Raw genomic sequence first — 21795 nt, forward strand, 5'->3', positions numbered from 1 at the left:
TTCAGGATGACCAGAAATTAGATCAACTTACCATGAAATCGTCTTGGTGGAATAACTGACCGCAGAGTGATGAGACGTCAATATCCTGCATTCCACAAGAGAAGCGGTGGCCAGGGAATGTGTTGAAATTAAATTTGACGCCATCTGGTGTTTATTTATTTTTATTTTATTTTATTTTATTTTTGGAGAACTACAGTGGGGAGGCCTATTACCCCAGGGGGCTATTACCCCAGGCTACCCTAATAACGCTATAACGTGATAAATCGTATACTGTTATAACAAGAAAGGTTTCTTGTTATAACGTGATAACGTTGTATCTTGTAATGATGTGAAAACATCGTGTTAAAACGCGAAAATATTTTGTTATAACAATAAACTTTCCACATTATAACGTGATACTGATACATTTCTCTTTTTCTGGTGGGGCAACAATATGCTTCGGTAGTGGCCTATACCTTTCCCCTTTGCTGTTATTAGTTTGGCCAGCGCTGGTTAGCACTTTTCTCTTGTACTCTTCATGATCACTGACCACAGGAAGCCTGAGGGGACGCTGTGGCTCTGACACAATCGCTCCTTATTGGTCTGTTGGTGGCTTGAAGTGTTGATGACTAAGAAATTGGGCTTACTTTATTGTTGTAGTTTTGTTTTAATTGGCACTGGATGAGTGTATCAGATAAATTCTAAATTCAAATATTTGGCTGAGGTCCATGTGACATCGGTGCAGATCCATGTGCACTTGTCCTTGTAATCTCTCTCTCTCTCTCTCTCTCTCTCTCTCTCTCTCTCTCTCTCTCTCTCTCTCTCTCTCTCATATCCCATGAATGCTGACTGGGTGCTTTCCACTGTCTGATGCTGCGCGTCACCGTGCACAATCCCTCATAATTATTTCTATTAATATCGAATAAGCTATCAGTGGCTTTGGAACTCCTCTGTGAATCAGGGGCCATCAGTTCACAAAGTCCTAACAAAGCAAGCATGTCGAGGCATAAAAATGTTCATTAAAATGTTCATTAAAAATTTCTAATGTTGTTATAAAGACTGCTTTTTCTGTGCATGATGGGCAACAATGACTGACTGATTATTTTGCCAGTGTTACCTTATTACACATGCTGTAGATCACCAAACTTGGAAACACTGGTCCTCAGAGTGTCCGTGGAGATATTTTTTTAGAGCTTCAAAACGGAACTGTTTAGTTTGATCTTGGCTCAAATAACAACAACAACAACAACTACAACAACAACAACAACAACAGTTATAAACACAATAGTAATAATAATGATAATGTGATGATGATGATGATGATGATGATGATGATGATGATGATATTAATAACAGCAACAACAACTAAATTAAATCCCGATTCATCTGAGCTACACCTTGCTAAGCTCTGCTGTAGCCACAAAATGAGAGATTAGTGTTTTAGCCGTTAGGAACAGGATCTCCTCCATCTTCTGAACGATAAAACCAAAATAAATCAGCCAAATCCAAGCATAAAAATAATAAATATAGGAAACAATATGGACACAGTGATATCATGTGCACCCAGCACCACCCCCACCCGTTGGCTGTCAAGATCAACGTGCCAGTGTGGCGTGAGAAAATTTGAGAGAGCGCGCGCGCGCGCGCAGAGCGGAACACGCGGCGCGTGCAGTGTGATCACAGCAGCGCCGCTCCGCATCAGAGCGATGCTGTCGGTTGATATGTGCAGCTGAATATCATTTCTAATACCTCTCCGTTAATGTCAGACTGTTTAGGACCATTTTGTGTCGTGACTGATAAATATGTAATTAATAGCATCAACAGTTTCTGCGCGCACACTCACACTCACACAGATGTGGCCGAATGGCCGCGTGAGACTGCGGTAAAAAAAAAAAAAAAAAAAAAAAAGAACGTGCAGACTGCTCATCCGCGAGCCCCTCCTTCGACGGAAACTTTAATTCATCTGAATGAGTTTATGGATTTGCGAGTGCCGGTGTAACTGACTATGTAACGGACACCGGGATTAATCTCACGAGAGCTCGATTAGGCGCCATCCATCCGGTGGAGACGTCTGGCTAGAGGAAAGAGGCCCGTGACCCACTAACAGCAGGTGCAGCGCGGTAAGAGCCGCTTCCCTTTCTCCCGGCTCCCGTTATGGTGGGGAGGTAGCGGCGCAGGGCAGCGGTCCCGTCGGCTCCGGTCTGTCGTTGTGGAAACGAGGGCGAAGCTCAGGCTCGTTTCGGTTCTGTCAGTTACGCGGCTCAGGGAATAAGGAGTCGGCTTTTACCGGATAGCGGATTTTTCTCATTCACATGGGCGAAGACAAGGCTCGGTTCTGGACCCGGACTCGCAGCGGGGAAAACGGAGAAAACGGAGAGAGCGGAGCGCCTCTGGACCCGGACAGAGAGAAGAGATATGCCGAGCTGTTCGAGCAGCTGGACCTGAATAAGGACGGCAGGGTGGACATTAACGAGCTCAGGACCGGACTGGCAGCCCGGGGTTTACACCGGAGAGAGGCGGAGGAGGTGAGGCCACTCGGGGGGGTTTGCTCCAGTGAACGAGGCAGATCATATCGCAGGTGTTACACACACTTGGCTGCTGATCACTAATTCCAGCACACAGTCCATTCTGCTGTAGTGAAACCTCAGCATGGTGATGAAGTGGCTGGCTAAAGAACAGGTGGCTATACTAGCCTGTGTCCCATGCCAAGATCCACTCTGCTCTCCTGAGGTTTTTATGTAGTAAGAAGAGTTTCTCTGTGGTACTCAGTGGTAGCCTAACTGTAACTATTACACTACTAACCATGGCATTATCACTGTTTTGCTTAACAAAAATAAACAAAAAATCTTACAATTTATTAATACACAAAATGTTATTAAAAACATGAAGAATTAATCGCGACGAGTCATTTCCCTAACAATTAACAAAATACAGTAATAGAGATGTAAGAAAATTGAAGAAGTAATTCAAATTCCACTAAATGTTAAAAATTAAAAGTCCTCGTTTATTTCGTCTTGTTTAATAAACAAAGTGAAATATTAGTATTATTGAGATATTATAAGTAATCAATTAACAGTATAATTTCTCTAATATTCATTACCAGAAATTATGGTTATACTGTATACCAAAAAACAAAACAAAACAAACAAACAAACAAAAAACATGGTTTATAAAGCAGCGTAATAAGTGAGCCCAACTATGTAAAGAGTTGTGTATGCAGAATGAAAAGTTAGTGATAGTGATTTTTTCATAGTTTCATATTTCTCATCTTAGGTCACATTTAGTGTTAGATATTTCTGCTTCATTTACAGTATTTATATTTGTTCTGTGTTATAAAAGAAGCCTGACCTTTCCTGTACAGTGGTTAGTGGTCTCTCTGGTAATGTTTGGTGGGTACATATCTTTCTCTGTCAGTAGTTCCTGTTTTTTGGAGATGTTTGATGAGCGCAGTTCTCTTTTCCTGGCAGTAGTTTAGTACAGGCTGGCTTCCACAAGCTGCAAGCTTTAAGCCAAATTTTGAGAAGCTGAAACTTTGTCTTGAGTGTTTGCGCCAATGTCTGAGGCTCTGTGGGCTCAAGAAAACATTCATATGTAGGCTAAAGTTGCAACACTGCAAAGTTTCAGCAGTTAATTTTCACAGCAGCAATCCTGGATGTTCTGTGCAGAAGCGCAAAGTTATTGTTGATAACAAGACAAGTACAGTTTTAAACAATAATTTAAACAAAAACAGCATTCGTGTGCAGTAGTAGTCATATGTGCATTGCAGTTTGGGAACGTGATGCTTGTAAAGTAATGTTAAATCTTCACTGAGTGGATGAAGGCAGTTATTTTTAAGAGCGTTAGCTGGGGGGAAGTCCACCTCAATGGCAGGAGGCTAACAGTTAGCATTTGGAGCATCCAGCCAGTATCCAGCACTCAGTAACAATGAGAGGAAGATAGCACCACTACTGTCCTACACTGTTCCTTTAAAGTTCTCCATAAAGTAGCTGGTATGTTTTAGTGTTTCTGCTAATGTTTTGTCTTTTCTTGGGTTCATGTCAGAAAAACACTTGTTTTTGCTGCCAGCATTAGTGCTTTGGCAAAAAAAATTTCATTTGGTGTCAGCTCTCTGATTTCTTTGTGGGTTTTCATGAGGGGTGTAATTATTTCACAGTTCGGTTCACAGTTTGGTTGATTTGTGAGCCACGGTTTGTTTCATTGTAGAGTGTGGACTGGGCCACATATTTTTGTCCAAACCCAAGATGGAAGCCTAGTAACTGAACTCGACCCGAACCCAACAGGCATTTTTTTGTGTGTGTCCAAAATCTGAGACCGAGATTTTGTTTGTCGTCAATCGTTAGCTAGATTATATTTACCACAATCTATCTAATATTTCCAAAATCTATTTAATACATAAAGTGCCATATTACATTAATGTATTATAAGCTATTGGTTAGAATTAGTGTTAGGAATTTAAACAGGGTATCATTCATATACAAATTTCCCCTTAAAACAACTGTATATATTCAATTTTCTTGACAAAAAGTAGGTTTTATAAGATTACATTTGAACACATCATGGTAGCATAATAATTTACCTTCATCCAATACTCATTTTTACTGAATAGAGCTTGAACACATCATAACTCAACTTGATGAAATCTCTAAATTACATGGAGCTGACAGTTTCCGTTACAGCCCTAGTTTTTACAGCAAAGCAGGAATAGATTCCATTTCATCTCTCCTAATGAACAACTACACACACACACACACACACACACACACACACACACACACACACACACACACACACACACACTCTCTCTCTCTCACACACACACACACACACACACACACACACTTTCAGCTCACTGTCTGTAGTGTAGACACAGTATAGGTTGTTTATCTCCAACCATCCATTAGTCTGCGGGCAAGATTGAATTCCAAAAGGGTTTCTTTTCTTTTCTTTTTTGCAAATAAATAGTGTGTTTGTATTTTTCCCAGATTTTCAGTGTGTAATTTTATTTATTCTTCTTATTATTATTATTACTTTTGTATTTTAATCTTAATGGTATGATAATTTTGTGCAATTAAGTAATATTACATAATATTCTAATATTTTTGCCCCCTCACTACACACACATCTTGTTTTCTTGTATTGTTTTTTTTTTTGTTTTGTTTTTTAAAATTATTTTTATGCTTATTTTCAGATAATTTTATTGCTGTTGTTTTTTTCTCATTTCTTTCATTTTCAGGTAGTTTCTAGTTCAGTGTCTCATCACCTTTTCCTTTTTCCTTTTTTTTTTTTTTTTTTGCCACATTCTCTGAAGACATGAGAGAACAACAGGGTACTCAATTTGCAGGAATATACCAGAGTATATTTTCCAATTTGTTTCTTATGTTCATTGCATTAGATTGGGATTCTTAGTGTAAATGCTCTGTTCACCACCTACAAACACATTAAGAAACCAGGAAGGAGTCAAAGGTAGTGCTTCAGATTGGAAAGTCATAAAAAAGTACATATGCTCTACTTTCTGTGCAGCAAAAATCACTGTGTTTTCTTTAAATAGCACCTTAACACAGTGGAGTCAAGCCTCTTGAGTCAGATAGAATTTTTATTTTGATATTAATCAACCTGTTATAGGTCAATTGCTAATTTGTGTGGCCTAGTTATATCCTCCTCACGCTTGTTTGCTTTCACACACACACACACACACACACACACACACACACACACACACACACACACACACACACACATCTATGTCCATACCTATATCTAGCCATCTAGCAGTCCCAGTTTGCAGAGTAGTCCTGGATGAATATTTGAACAGCCTATCTGTAACACAAACCTGGTGCACCACTGACCTTGGCGTGCTGCTACATCACTCCACTTGTCATCATGTGTGTCACTCCTTTTATGGGGTCCAAAGCAGACAGTGATTTTTGTGATTAGGAAGGTGATTGAATCCCTCCTATTACATGCAGCGTCCTGAGTGACTGTAGATGTAGAGGAGCTGTGAGAAAAGCAAAAGTGCCTTCCATCCCTCAGGTCAAATATGAACCAAAAGCCCAGCGTTCACTGGAGTGCAGATTAGACTCTGTTTGAAGTAAAATTGAACTTTGGTGGAGTGTTGGGTTGCATCATTTTAATAATCCACAATACTGTATTTCCATCTCTCCATTCACTTCCATAGCAAGACAGCTTGCAAAATCACCCTTTTAGAACATGAATGAATGCCAACAAAGTGGATTATGCCAATACAAAAAAAAAAAAAAAAAAAACATGTCCTGGTACTGATGTTTTGGGGTAATTGTGATTATTTGTGAAAGCACTGTCAGGTTGTTATTTCCTGACTCAAGGTTACGATAGGTTCTTGCAGGTTCTACATGCCGAATCGACTTTGCAATTCAAATAGGAAAATAACAAGAAAGGATCTGGTAACACCCAGGTAACAATACAACCAACACTCTACCAGAGTTCAAGTTTGCTTTACGGGTGCATTCACACTATGCACATGTAAAGCAGCTCATTTGAAATCTTGAGCTAGGTAACAACAATGCCATTCAGACTTTGGTAGCACCAGGTAATCACACAGAGATGCCTGAAAATGTGAGTCTCGGTCCTGTTCCAAGAGAAGTGCAGCACGGTCCGCTAGGAGTAAGACGGTAATTTGAGTGTAATTTGAAACAAACACAAGGTTTTAGGTGTATAAGGAGGAGGATGGTGACATCAGATAGCCTGCACTTACTCCTGCTTGGAAAGTCTAGCAGCCAAACAACTTAGGACCAGTGTTTCCTCTGCCTCACGTGCTGCTGGCTTGGAGGAGAAAAAAACAAATACATGTTGAAAAAATTCACCGATTCTGAAAAATAATGGATTGTTTGACAATGTGTCTAACAAGAAATGGCCCTCTCCTCATGTAGAAGAATTATTCTAAACTGAAGTGAGTCTGATCCATCTGCTACTTCATCAAAAGCTAACTAACAATAATTCAGTTTTGCTGCTTTATAGTTTACAGGTGAGACGCCAAAGCTGTTTTTATTTATTTATTTTTGTATTTGTAATTTCAAAAAACGAATGCATTTGTTGGCTAATGATATCAAAGCATACCTAATGTTATTTCAGAAACAAGTTAACTACTGAAGCTAAATGGCAACATCCAGATTAATGTAAAGTAACTTTTCTTGGGGAAACAGTTTTATTGCAATTTAAAGCCACCCTGCAGTGATTTCATGATTGCATAGATAGATAGATAGACAGACAGATAAACAGACAGATAGATAGATAGATTGATAGATAGAAAGACCTTTATTTTCATTGCAAATAAGTACAACAAAATTGGATGGCAATCTTTACAGTGCAAGAAAGCTTCATTAATAAATAGTATAAAATTATACATATAAAAATGATATATATAAAAAACAAAAATTATTTAAAAAACAGGCACACAGAAACACACACACACACAAAAATACAGGAAACAAGAAGAAATATTGCACAGTGATGAGAGGTATGCAATTGAGAGATTTTGCACACACAAGTGTGCAAGTGCTTTGTGAGTTGAGTGCAATAATGTTTCTGGGGTGAAAACTGTTTTTAGTCTGTTTGTGTGTGCTTTAATGACCCCGTAGCAGCGACCAGAAGGCAGCAGTTCAAACAGGCGATATCCTGGGTGTGATGAGTCCTAAGTCAGAGCTCTTTTTTAGGACCATACCAGTGATTTTGAATGTTGGGCCTATTTACAGCATTTTCCTCAAATTTTAAATTGCAGCAAACCATTTTGCAAATCACGCAGGGGTTACACATTATCCCTCCCCCTGAATCCTCTTTGTTTCTACCTCTTCAAGCCCTTGCCTTGTCACACACTAAGGTATTTGTGCTGATCACGCAGATGACATCAGTTCATGTCTGTGAGGGTTCAGTGCTCAGGGTTTGGGATGGACAATTGAGAGAGGGTGGCATTGGTTAGCACTGTAGTCTCACAGGACTGTCCTGGTTATGATTCCCGGCCAGGGTCCATTCTGTGTGGGGTTCACATGTTCTCCCTGTGTCTCCCACAGTCCAAAGAGATGCAGGTCAAGTGACCTGGATATAATAAAGTGCCCCTAGGTGTGAATGTGTGCATGAATGTGCTTGTTTGGAGCTTTTAGCAGTGTCTCTCAACCTGAAGCACTTTCCTCCGTTTCTCAGTGGGCACCATGTTGTGGTGAGAGCAAACAATCAAGGAACGGTAGCTCATATTAACTGTTACGGGGGTCTGCGTTCTGATCTGTGCCACACTCTGGCACATGGACTGATATCATGGAGCGACACATGTCCAGCAGGTTCTGAATCTGGGTGCTGGAACTGCTGTTCAGGGGTGTGCTGCTGTATGGAGAATGAACTGTGTCCAGCCTTTGTGAGGCAAGTGTGGGTGCGTCACGCCCAAGCCACGATTCGATCAGTTTGCATTGAGAAGAAATGTCAGTGTCTGCTGTTGAACAGGGGAAAAGTATTCAAATACTGGATTTGCCATTAATTACCATGGCAACAGTTGAAGCTTTGGAGCTTTGAAGCGTTTGGGTCAGCCCTAGTGGTACATTAGAGCACATTTGAGTTTTGAAAATGACTGCTGTCATAAAAATGCCAGAGAGGGCCTTTAGAGATAATCTAGCGTATTCAAAACATGGTAAATGTTCTGCTGTCTGATCAGCCAGAGAAATGTGTAATATAAAATCTGGATGTGGCTGATTGGCCCTGACTCACATTGCATCCTTTGAGTTGTCACTATTGCAGAAATGTTCATTTTGATGTCGATGCTTGAAAAAATATTCTGTATTGTTCAGCCTGATTCGTCACCTGCTGTTGGAGCGTGCTGAAAGGTTAATGAATTGAAACCCAGGAGACTATGAGTGGGGTTTCATTTTAAAAGGTTTTTATTTCACCCTCTTAACAAAATTAATTGCATTTCTGCTAATTTTATTTCTTTTTTCCTTTTATACCCTTTTTTTTTTTGGTAATTTTCTTGTAATTTGATTTCAAATATATATAGTAATAATTCTAATACAAAAATGTTATTTTTTTATGGAATTTACTTTTTGTGCTAACTTTCTGGTAATTTTCTTAAATTTTTTGTTCCTTTTTGGCAAACCTTCTATTCTTTTTTTTTTTTTTTTTGGTATTTTTTGTTCTTGCCATTTTTCTCAGTTGGGCTAATTTTCTTGGATTTTTTAAACAACTTTATTTCTAGCAATTTTGTGGTCATTTTATGGTAATTTTCAAATAATTCAAATTGGAATGTTATGTAATGTATTGCAGTGTTTTTGAAAGAAATCAAATGAAATTGATCAAGTTTCACAGGGTTAAATCATGCCTTATGCAGTTTCACAACTGCAGTCATAAACTAATAATAACGTGATATGTTATTTCTGTCTGTAGGGATATAGTGTTTCTCTCGCCCCCCTCCAAAGGGAGATTAGGGGTCAAACATCAGCCACAGAGGAACACCCATGTTACTGGTAGGGATAGAGTGTCTTGCTCAAAGACCCTTCAGCAGAGCTTGAACTTTTAATGTCAGGCATGTTTCAGCGTGACACTGAAAGTTCTGTGTGTAAGGCCACCCTTTTGTCCCGCACGTTGGAGAAGTGGTCAGTCACTAGTTCAAGTACGGGTGGCAGAAGTGAGTAAAAAATGTCTGTAGTCATTTATTAAATGTATTTAGACCGGGACAAGACTTACCAAACTTGTTTTTTTTTTCTTTTCCAAATAACAGGAGATTATGCCTTGTAAGTTAAGATATGTAGTATGCATTTAAGAAGATGTGCAACTATAATGTGAAATACTGCATTTTAATTAAATGCAATTCATCCCTTTGTTTAAAGGACCATGCAGTATTTAGAGTCTTATGCCCATTTACCATATTTTTCATATCACAACAAACGATTTGGCAAATCATTTCACAACATTTCACAATTTTAAATCAAATTCAACAAATTTCAACTAAAAATTAAATCAAAATTTTTAGTTGAAACCCCCACCTTATAATATCCTGTGAAGCAAATGGTTTTTGGTGGAGGGACCATTTCTTCTTCTGTGTCACCATAACATCTCAGACCACTGTTATGCAGATGATACACAGTTATATATAGATAGATATAATAGTTATATTACAGCTAATAGTTTAGTATTAGCTCAATATTAGAGTCAGGTTCTGCTTAATTAGAATATATAATATATGTTATTCATTATTCATGCTTTTATTTCCTCTCGCCTTGATTACTGTAACGCCCTATTTACCATTTTAAAATGTTACTTATAACTTATACAGCTTTGCATGGCAAGGCTCCACAGTACTCTTACTGTCCTTAAAGGCCTCTCAGATCTGCTGGGTCAGGCCTCCTAGCATTTCCAACGTCTAAATTAATGCCAAAGGGTGAGCGTACTGGCTCCTTGGCTTTGGAACAGCCTTCCTGTCAATCTTAGATCTGCAGATACTGTCTCTGCTTTGAAATTCAGCCTTAAGCCACATTTTTACACTCTTGCCTTTTTGTCTAACTAATTCTACCCATCTATATGTCACACCTCCGTATGCAAACATCTGTTTTTACGCTTATTTTAATACGCCCATGCCTTTCTTCTTAATTTATTTATTTTTTAAAAAACTGAATGTGCCTTTTAAATATATCCTTATGTGATTGTGCTTTTATGTGGTCTACAGGAAGCACTTTCAGCATCTCGCTTGAGAAGTACTATACAAATAAATTATGATTATGATTATGATAATGATAATGATTATAAGGTTTGCAGATTTGGTGCTACCTCCGAATTCTACACATCACTAAATTCATGGTGATAAATATCCCAAAACATTGGTTTGGACATCACCTCTGTGTCTGAGAGTGGACTCTCTGTTTTAGATAATGGAAACATTTTTGCCTTTGTTTTTATCTGTGCTTCATTACTGCTTGATCACAGTAATAATGTGTCAGCACTATTGTCCAGTGTTTCAGCGACTGGCAGAACTGTAAATGGGCACATCGGCCTAAGCCATTACAGCATAGCTATAGCTACACTTCAATGCGGAAGTACAATTTGACATTCAAAGAGCTAAGATTGAAGACAATACAGTGAGCTATTGTTAACTAAGCAAAACAAACTTGGACAAATTTGCCACATCAGACCATTCACTTTTAGTTATGTCATTATATCAACTGGGTTATGTGTGCATGTCCAACATCATCTCATGAAATGAAGCACAGATTTTGTGTTATGTGTTATCACTTCCACTACAAACTGGATCATGTGCTGATACCACAAATTGGGCTATGCAATAAAATCAATGACATGCTATTTTCACCCGTTCGTCATGTGAAAAGGTCAGCTCAATGTTAACATTAACAGTTCACCCAAAATACAAATTAAAATGCTTTGCCACTTACCCCCTACTGTAGCCGATACATTCAGACTACTTGTGTGTCATTTGATGAGATTTCCAGTTTGCCATGGTCTCCGCAAGAATCTAATCTAGGGCGCACCTGTGGCTCACCGGTTAAGAGTGCGTACCATGTACCAGGGCTCAGTCTCGATCGCAGCGACCAGGCTTCGAATCCGACCACAGGTCCTTTGCTGCATGTCATCCCCCCTCTCTCCCCTGCCTTTCCTATCTGTCTCCACTGTGACTGTGACAAATTTCCCCACCTGAAGGCTGTGGACTGAAGACAGGGAAGACTGTGTCAGAGTGGAAACCCTCCCAAATCACACAGAAACTACTGACCTAACTCGAGAGTCTTTCACATCATGAGTATTCACACCTACTGCATCGTCACTTTCAGTAGTACGGACATCTTTCAAGTTGAAGTCCAAGGGAAAGGGCACTGTTCCACATGAAGTGACTTATCCGCCGCAACAAGTGAAACCATGTGGCAGTTCCTGCCGCCTGGTACCAGGTGGCAGAAAGGGACTGGTCCCAGCCATATGGAATCACCTCTTCCCCTTTGTCTTTACATTGTGCAAAGTTTTAGGGCATATAATTAATGTGATTTTTGAAGTGTTGAATTTACCAAAATACTTAAGTTGAATTCCTATGCTTCAGTAACAAGATTTTTCTTAGAACAGTAACTGCAACGTAACTGATGAAAATTTGTTATCATGAAAAGCAACCTAATAACAGTATTACTCCCAACACTTGTCACTGGTGGGAAGCCTGTCAGGTGGCACGTGACGCCCCCAAAGTGGGAAGATGGGTAATACAGCCTTAGAATGATGTTTACACCAGTAACTACAGATGAGAGAAAAATGAAAGGAAAAAGCAACATAAAGTGTCTTAGTAAGGTGTTGGGCCACTACGAGCCACCAGGACACGTGTCAGAGCTCCTTTGCATAGATTCTCCAAGTCACTGGAACTCTCCTGGAGGGATTGAGTTCCATTCTCACTAAGATATTCTGTGATTTGGTGGTTTTATGATAGTGGTGGAGAGTGCAAAATCTCCCATAGGTGTTCAACTAGGTTGAGATGTGGTGAGTGTGAAGGCCATAGCAAATGATTTACGTCATCCTCATCCGTCAAGCATTCAGTGAACCCTCCTGCCCTGTGGATGTGGGCGTTGTCATCCTGGAGGAGAGCACTCCCATCAGCTGATCACTCAGAACACCTGCACTGATTTCCACTTGTCCAGAACATACTATAATATCCCCCTGTATGTACAGGATCTTGTGGAAGGATGATGCTCCATTCCTCTAGTACAGTTCCATAGACTTGGAGAATCCATGCCAAGGAGCACTGAAGCTACTCTGGTGGTTTGTGTTGGTCCGACACCTTACTAAGACAAATGTTGCTTTTCCTGTTTCTGTTGAATTTGTCACCTGTCTGTACTTCTGGCCAAGTAAAACTAACAGTGCTTCTACTTGAGTGGGATATTTTTTTCTTTTTGCATCCCTGGGGTTAGATTACAATTCTTGTTCTCTCTGTGTCTCTCACTCTTCTAATCAAGAGAGGAGAAAATATATTTGCTACCAGGTAAGATTTGGTTTATTTGTCCACTCTCCCTGGGAAAACACTGCCTTACACTTTCCTTCTCTCTCCTCACCCCCTTACCTCATCCCACCCTTTCACTCCCCGTCTACTCCACACTCTGTCACCTCCTCGTCATCTGTACTGCCAACACACTCCACTGCCACACACCCCAATGCACGTCCACCTGTCTCACCTCATCCTTTATCCCTTTGTCCTCACCTCTGATACTGGCCCCCCTGAACCCTATCACCCTCTACCTTAACAGATTGTGCGTGAGAGTGACATCAACCATGACGGCTTGCTGGACTTTCAGGAGTTCTCCCAGTATCTGCGGGCTCATGAGAAGAGGCTGCGTCTCATGTTCCACAGCCTGGATCGCAACAACGATGGTGTGGGCATGCTGAACACACACACACACACACACACACACACACACACACACACACACCCTGGCTCTGCACCTGTTTACTACTTGTTACTCTATTAGCCAAAACTTTGCATAATATGATTAAAATGTTATGTAGTTTTGCAGTGTATGCCCTGCAGTGTGGAATGTTTCAGTCCAACTTTAATGGACAAGCATGCCATTATCTACACAGATTTAAACTCGGCCCTATATTTGTAGGTCGCATTGATGTAGGGGAGATCCAGCAGTCGCTCCACAGCCTTGGAGTGGAGGTCTCCATGGAGCAGGCCTCCAGGATACTGCAAAGGTGTGTATGTGAGAGACCTCTTAAGTGACATAATAAATTCTGACCACATCCCACAGTTACATTTGTTCCCCTTTTTCATAGTCAGGCGATTTAAAATGAAGACATTTTTACATACATATATTGTCAATGATCTGTTGTTACTGGGTTATTTGAATTCTATAACTGTTTTAAGTCAGACAGTTATTTAGTGTAAGTCAAACTGAACACTTCGACCCAGAAAACCTACAACATTAGAGTCTCTCTGCATTAATGCTGTAATCTTTTCCCAACTTAGCATTTGACCATCTAACTAACTTATAGCTCCTCTGTCATAATGTCAGTTTAGTTGGCTGATACATCAGCATTTTTTTTTTTTTTTTTTTTTTTTTAATCTTTCTGGAGCCTGCTGCTGTTGCAAGAGAGTAGAGTCAAGAGTCCCACATGCAGTGGGTGTTCAGCTTGCACTTAGCAACCTGTTAGCAACCAACTGAACCAACTGACTTAAAAAAAAAAAAAGCTTGAAAATGGTTACAAAAATAGAACAACCCAGTGACAAGAGGGAAGGAGAGATATGTATGTACAAATGTACTACGTATTTTTGAAAAGCCTGCAATGAACAGAGGCTGTGACAGAGACGATAATGTAAAATTCCATTCATTAGTAGAGTATTGTGAAACCTTAAAGCATGCAGACATCACTTTTGATTACAAGTGATTAAGGTAATTAAATAGACCTCACACACCAGTGGTTCAGGGAGTGACCCAGCCTGCCACGAGGGGAAAACATTCTTATGTCCAAGTGAGTCCAAGTGCTCAGGATGGCTGTGTCCTTGACCTACTACCTGCCATCAGCACCCTAAGCATAGCTTAAATACAGTTTTCCTGTTGCTGGGTGACTGATAGCACTACTTCTGATTTTTTAAAAAAATGTTTTTAATAAAATTCAAATCCATGGGAAGTGGTCACAATTAAGATGAAAGCTGCATGACTGCTTTGGAAAGACCTCTGGCACCTTTTCAAGCAGAGTGGAGTTTTTTTTTTTTTTTTTTGGCAAGCTGACTAATCCAAAGGAAGAAGAGGTGAGGTTTGACATTATGTAAGCAGCTAACATTGTACTACAGCAGCAAAATCCAGAGTGAAAATGGGAAAGGTAAAAAGTCACAGGTACTGCAGGCTGCTATGGTTGAATCCCTTTTTCAAATCATCAGTGCAAAATGCATTGGAAGCGCCCTTATTTATATGCCATTGAGGTTAACATTCTTAAAAATAACTGTCTTAATCCACAAAAAAATGTTAAATAAATTGTGAAGAGTTGGATGATGCTTAGCAGAATTTTTACAGCTACAAAATTAAATTAAATTAAAATTTAAAAAATCAAAATGATCAATTCTGGTACTCTTTTCTTGTGTGGTAAGCACTCTGTGCTGGTCCTTAGTTTCTACAGTGGCTGGCAGGTGCCTGAAATGTACATGAAACTTGTGATAGAGGGGAATGGAAGAAGAGAAGAAGCTAGCCACAATGTAGCTAAGCAAACGCAGCTATTTCAATGAACAAAAAAAAAAACAATAGCAACCCAACTACTTCTACTTTTTTTTATGTTTTTTAGCTTTGGAAGACGACACTCGTAATGTGATGTTAAAGCTTCTTTGAGTGGATTAAGGCAGTTATATTTAAGAATGTTAGCTGGGGGGAAGTCCACCTCAGTGTCAGGAGGCTAACAGTTAGCATTTGGAGCATCCAGCCAGTATCCAGCACTCAGTAACAATGAGAGGAAGATAGCACCACTACTGTCCTACAGAACAGCTGAGAAGCGAGGAAATAATATCACATTTTTCAAAATGGGTGAACTATCCCTTTAAAGTAAAGGAATTATGGGTTTCCTCAATGAGGAAAATTTTAAGTCAGTGTAAGTAAGTGATCTGCTGTTGATCTGTATAATGTGATTTATTAGTCTGTCTCTCACACTCTCACTTTTTCTGTCTTTGCTTCTCTTTGTGGGTTCTTTCAGTATGGACAGGGATGGCACCATGACAATAGACTGGAATGAGTGGAGAGACTATTTCCTGTTCAACCCTTTCCACAACATGGAGGAGATTGCCCACTACTGGAAACACTCCCATGTCAGTTTATCTAAAGAGCAGTATACATCTAAACAGCACAATAGCATATTTCTCTTCAGTCAGCATTCATTTTGCCTGTTAGACATTGGTAAGGAGCCAGAGACACATGCACAGTTTACCCAGATATTTAAAACAGTAAGTGTAATGATTTTATTAATAATAAAAAAGCTGAACACCACGTCTGTAAGGTTTTACACATATATATGATGTACCTCTACATAGCTATAAAATTCAAAAGGCCATTCAATTTCATTTCTCTCAAAATCATACCACTTTGTGGTAGCCTAGAGTGCATATATTGTACCAGTGTAATCACCGTTATTCGTTTTCATGCATCTTTTATCTACAAGATGATAAAGTGGCTTGCTAGCAAAAGTATTACAAATAACATATCCTCAGCAATTGTCTTCCAAAGGCATTGTCTTCCTGGAGGTGGTCCAACTGCAGCTCCAGTGGGCCTTAGTTTAGTAATATTAAGATATCCTGCTCTTCTCACTGTCTGTCAGATGTTTAGGGTGAAGATTTTCTACATCGCCAAATTGTCGATGTTAATTTAACTCTGCAAAAATCACCACCAGGCTAGTATTTCTGTCACTCCCAACTGATCAGTTAACACTTGGAGTGTAGTAATCTGCTGTGTAGTAATCTGTGATTTATGATGTTGTTGACCTCTAGATGTTTGACATTGGGGAACACCTGACAGTGCCAGATGAATTCTCAGAGAAGGAGCGGCGGTCAGGGCTGGTGTGGAGGCAGCTGGTCGCTGGAGCCATGGCAGGGGCAGTGTCACGGACAGGGACTGCACCTCTGGACCGCCTCAAGGTCTTCCTGCAGGTGGGTTTGACTCCTGAGCCAAAGATGAGGGCTCAAAGTCAATTCTACACAAAGTTACGATTTGGAAGACTTGGAAACCACTCTGAATTTATTTCTGTTATTTGGTCACTGTACATGTACCATACCTTATTTTCTGAAAGGAAGACAAAATCAAAGAATAAGACTTAGGGTGTTTTCACACATACAGTGTTTAGGTCGGCTCGTGTGAACACAACGAGCCGCACCCGAGGTCGACCTAAACAGCCGTACCGAGAGCGGCTGGAAGGGGTGGTCTCGGAGTGCCGCACCAAGCCCTTTAGTGCGGTGCGGCACACCAAACTAGTAGTGTGAACGCACAGCGAACCCGGGGTCTGCCCAAGCCTGGTGTATTCCACAAGTTTGGGCTACATAGGCTGGGCTGGGGTAGAGGACAACATTGTTACGGTATATTACAACCATTCGCATTCGCCGTCTCAGTGCAAGAAAACATTGTTCTCCACATGCAGCCGTGCCTCGTTTTCAAAGTCGAACGTTATAAGTTCCCGACACTGAACGAGACAAACTATAGCCTATAGATTGCCAAAAGCAGTAACGTTAGGTAGTGGCGGTTCTGTTACTGGCTTGCGCCCTTTCATGTTACTACTCCAACCCGCCCGCCCCCGTGGCACCAGTCGGCCGCGGCACCGGGGCACCATCAGTCGGCATCAGGCGAGTCGGCCGCGGCACCGGCCGGCGTCAGGCCGCTCACCTGTCAGATCCGGCAGACCTGACCGGGTGGGCGCGGTGCCGCGGCTGGCCCGCCTGATGCCGACTGATAGTGCTGCGGCATGTGCGGGTCAATACGGTAGTCTAGAAAACTGGCGATTTTTTTTTCTCGTGCGCCCCCAAGTAGATTGCTCCCTGGGCGGTTGCCCACACTGCCCATAGCAAAAACCGTCCCTGACGTTAGGCATATCAGACGGCGTTACTGTTGAGTCTCCATTGTTCACGTGTGTTCTGTTTACATCTTGAGGCTTCATTTCAACCTTCTTTTCCGGATGGAATGGTGCTACACGTGTCATTTTCGTCTGGTTGCCATGGATACATGACGCTCCATTCTGTAGAGCGGTGGACTTGGTGCAGTAATAAAAAGCATATGTGAAAACGAGCCGCTCCAGTTAAAAAATTATACATTGTATACTGGGTCGACCCAAATATGTCACTGGGTCGACCCAAATATGTGTGAAAACACCCTTAAATGTGTGATGTTGTCAGCATGTACAGTGTGGAACGTCGCCATGAATGATGAATGTGCCAGCCATATTTTTATAAATGTTAGCTGGGGGAAGTCCAGCTCAATGGCAGGAGGCTAACAGTTAGCATTTGGAGCATCCAGCCAGTATCCAGCACTCAGTAACAATGAGAGGAAAACCACTAAACCACTACTGTCCTACTCTCAGAAAAATATTTTTTTTAAATGGTTCTTCAGAATGCTTTCTGGTTCTACAAGGAACCATCACCAACTGAAGAATATCTTTATTCAGGGGTTGGTTCTTCACACACTTTATGTGGTTCTTTAAAATACTAAAGGCTCTTCATTCTTCAGGCTCTTAAGTTATTTGGTGGCGGTAGCATGAAATTAGGACTGCAGTTAACAGTTATTTTCATCATTGTTTAATCTGCAGATTATTTTCTCAATGAATGGATTAATGGCTTGGTCTCTAAAACATCAGAAAACAGTGAAAAATGTCACAGCGTCACAGCTGACATTTTTAATACCTGTCTGGAACTGAATGAGGGAAAAAGGAACGTCCATAAATGGCCAACATGTTCATATTGTTTTTCAATATGAACATAATAACACAATGAACCATTTATTCTGAAAAATTACTAAACAACTATTAAAAAAAGGTTATGGATCCTAAAGGAACCATTTTTGATGGTTCTTTAAGGCACCTTTTGGGGTTCTTTAAAGAACCACCTATAGAAATAGTTCCTCAAAGAACCTTTTACTAAAAGGTTCTTTGTGACGCCAGTTCCGGTAAGCACCTTTATTTTTCTGAGTGTACATAACCGCTAGGGGGGAAGTGAAATAATGTCACATTTTACACCAATAACATGAAATATCAAAGCAAAGCCACCTTTTTGGAGCCAGTGGCTCTGAATGAGGTATTTAAAATGTCTAATGGGGTTCACTGGGGCATGGGTGACCAGAGTGTAGACCATGTGGTTGTGGTGTCCTGGTTTTGGATCTGTCCTGGGACCTTTGTTGCATGTCATCTCTGTCTCTTCCATTTCTTTCCTATATTTCTCCACCATATGCTATACTAAAGACAATAATAGTTAAAATCTCATCTTCCCTTAAATTTCCCCCTTAAATAGTTTCAAAGCTAGAAAAAAAACAACACATTTACTTCCATATACAACAATGTCACATGCATATTGGGTGTCTCCTGGTTGCAAAACTTCATTAAAGCTACCTCATGCTTATATTGAGGGAAATATTCAAAGCCAAGTTGCAGATGTTTTATAGCTGCAGCACTGCATCAAATAGAAAACACCTACATATGCTGTGCATCATTTTATACACATTTACTTTACATTTACACACAGTTGATTCACAGCAAGATGGTATAAAAACAGAGACCTGCAGGCTTCCAATAGATGGTGCTATACTTTTACAGATTCCCCATCATCCTTATTAGCTGGTAACAGGCATTATAGGTTGAAGGCTACATCCCATTTCCACACAAAAGTATTTAGGCACACCTTAATCTGTTCCTCTCCCCTTTGTCTCAGTTTTCTTCCCACCACCATCTGAAACCAGCACATTCTCAACCCTGATTTTTTTCCTCCATCTCTAGACCATCATCCCTTCATCTGTTATCCTTCATCCTTTTATCCCTTCATCCTCTGACTCTCATCCCACCATCCCTAATCGTTCATTCCTCCATCCCTTCATTTCTCAACCCTCATCCCTCCATCCCTTGACTCTCATCCCTTCATCCCTCAGCCTTCATCGCGCCTTCCTTTCATCCTTCACATTTCCTGCACTATATTTATAAACTTTCCAACACACCATTTTAGAATTGATGCCATCCGTAGTCCTCTACTTTTCCAGTTTATTGCCCCAGTATTTTTTTGATTGCTTATTTCAGTTAATCTTGAATACTGGTTGTCACAGGCCAAATAACATGACAAGCATGCAAATTAATTAGTGTTTTTCCCATTCATGTTGTTCAAAAGGTAAATGAGAAGCACAATTCTACATTTAGCTATAATATGTATTGTGCTATAAGAGGGCTGTCATATAATCTGTAACTTGGTCTTTTCTGGGATCACAATGTGGTTTTCTTATTTTTATGTTCCCTAAAATGTCTGGCCTTGTCTATACTGATGTTTATCTGTGCAAAGTTGGTTATTAGAGAGGTGTTTTCACCAACACCTCTCTAGAGGTGCCTGTGTATGCCCCTAAAATCTTAGACTCAGATGCCCCCCAGGCCAGTTAGGTTTGCAACATCATAAATCCCACAGCCAATCCCATCAACTGACAGGGTGTTGCTTTGCATATCATTAGCATCGGCTCCGCCGGTCGCCAGTCACTGTCAGTGTGTTCAGAGCTTTCCCAAACCAGTGCTGTATTTTCACAGCTGTCGCGGGATGGGACTTCCTGGCTCTGTGTATGCAAGGCTGATCCACACAAGTGTTTCACTTTCAAAAGATCAACCAGATCAACTCAAAATGGCTGCTTCACATGAACGATATTATAATTAAGGGACTTGCTGATTTTTTTTTTTTTTCCTTGGTTAGAGTTTCAAACATGGCACTGTTTTGCGGGTCTGGTTGTCTTGAATATGTCTATTTTCAGTTGAAAGTATAGCGGACTTAAGAGCGCTTTCATACTTGCGTTTTCAACTTAGGGTGCAAATTTTCACTCTGAGTAGCAAAAATGTAGTGTTAAAACAAAAGGGTTGAGTCAGTGCAGCTTCCAACAGGTACCATTACCATGCCAACAGATAACCTTTTGGAATAATGGTATTAGTTTGAGATCTTTGCCAGAACATTTAAAACAAATACACAAAAATAAAAATTATGTTGTATCTGTATCCAGTTTTGCAAAAATACTTTTACTCAAAAAAGGTTTTTACTGCGATGATATAGGCTGCTGTTTTGGGGTTACTGTGGTTACCCTATTTTCAGTAATCTAGATATTATATTTGAGAAATTCCGTAAAAAAAAAGATGTATCTTTTCAACCTGGATTTAAAATAATAAAACTCAGCGTGAGATGTCTCATGTGAGTGTGAGAGCTCCTTTGGGTGTTAAACGTGTACCATACATAGAGAATTCCAGTTGAAGACTACTTGCCCACAGCGTTTCTGCTACTAGGGGTTTTCCCTGTCATGCTACTAGTGTCTCTTTAAAACTATTGTTGTGACAGTGAATTGTGAATGTGAACATGAATTGATATAATAGCATGGCTGACCCGGCACTGTTTGTCTGTCTAGGTGCATGGGTCCACGTCTCGGGGGATTAACCTGTGGACGGGGCTGAAGGGAATGGTCCAGGAAGGGGGTGTTATCTCACTCTGGAGGGGTAACGGCATCAATGTTCTCAAAATTGCCCCCGAGTCCGCCATTAAGTTCATGGCCTACGAACAGGTGAGCGCATAGAAACCAGGCCATTACAAACATTTTCACCTGCTGAGTATCTACCCACCCTTAATGTCACCTGAAACACGGTGAAATTGACCTCTCTAAGTAATTTGACTCCTCAGTCTGTTTTTTTCCAATCCCTATGTGTGGGTCCTACATAGCCGAACCACGACAATAAACATAATAAAAAATAATAAGCAACGTAATTGCCCTGTCTTGGGATCTATCTATCTATCTATCTATCTATCTATCTATCTATCTATCTATCTATCTATCTATCTTTTCATCCATCCATCCATCCATCCAGAAAGACAGGCTCAAATTAACCAAATAAATGCCCTTGTAATACTTTATCTGTTTGATTACACAATAGCAAAGGGACACAGATTTATGCAGAGAGAAATTAAATCTATCTATAATAAACTGCTATCTCTGCATACAGAATTAAATCATCCATGTTCCTATGCATTTCTGAAGGCCAATAGAAGAACACCACCTGATCAAAATGAGTTGTAGTGTGAGTACACTTCTGCCAGGCTGTCCTCAGTGAGGTCCTCTGCTGAGCGGAGCTCTTATTGAATGTTGT

At 40.4% G+C, this 21795-nt stretch overlaps 1 protein-coding gene across 1 annotated transcript in view; it reads left to right on the plus strand.

The window, feature by feature from the left end:
- Positions 1-1656: 1656 nt before the first annotated feature.
- Positions 1657-21795, plus strand: part of slc25a23b (solute carrier family 25 member 23b) — a 31307-nt gene continuing 11168 nt past the window's right edge. Inside the window, exons 1-6 of the mRNA XM_030058867.1 lie at positions 1657-2504; positions 13218-13341; positions 13578-13665; positions 15652-15763; positions 16439-16597; positions 21063-21215. Of these exons, the coding sequence (XP_029914727.1) occupies positions 2292-2504; positions 13218-13341; positions 13578-13665; positions 15652-15763; positions 16439-16597; positions 21063-21215 (849 nt within the window). The 5' untranslated portion in view covers positions 1657-2291. The remainder of the gene's footprint in view (positions 2505-13217; positions 13342-13577; positions 13666-15651; positions 15764-16438; positions 16598-21062; positions 21216-21795) is intronic.

The sequence above is a fragment of the Myripristis murdjan genome, chromosome 8 (assembly GCF_902150065.1).
Source record: "Myripristis murdjan chromosome 8, fMyrMur1.1, whole genome shotgun sequence".
NCBI classification, from domain to species: Eukaryota; Metazoa; Chordata; class Actinopteri; order Holocentriformes; family Holocentridae; genus Myripristis; species Myripristis murdjan.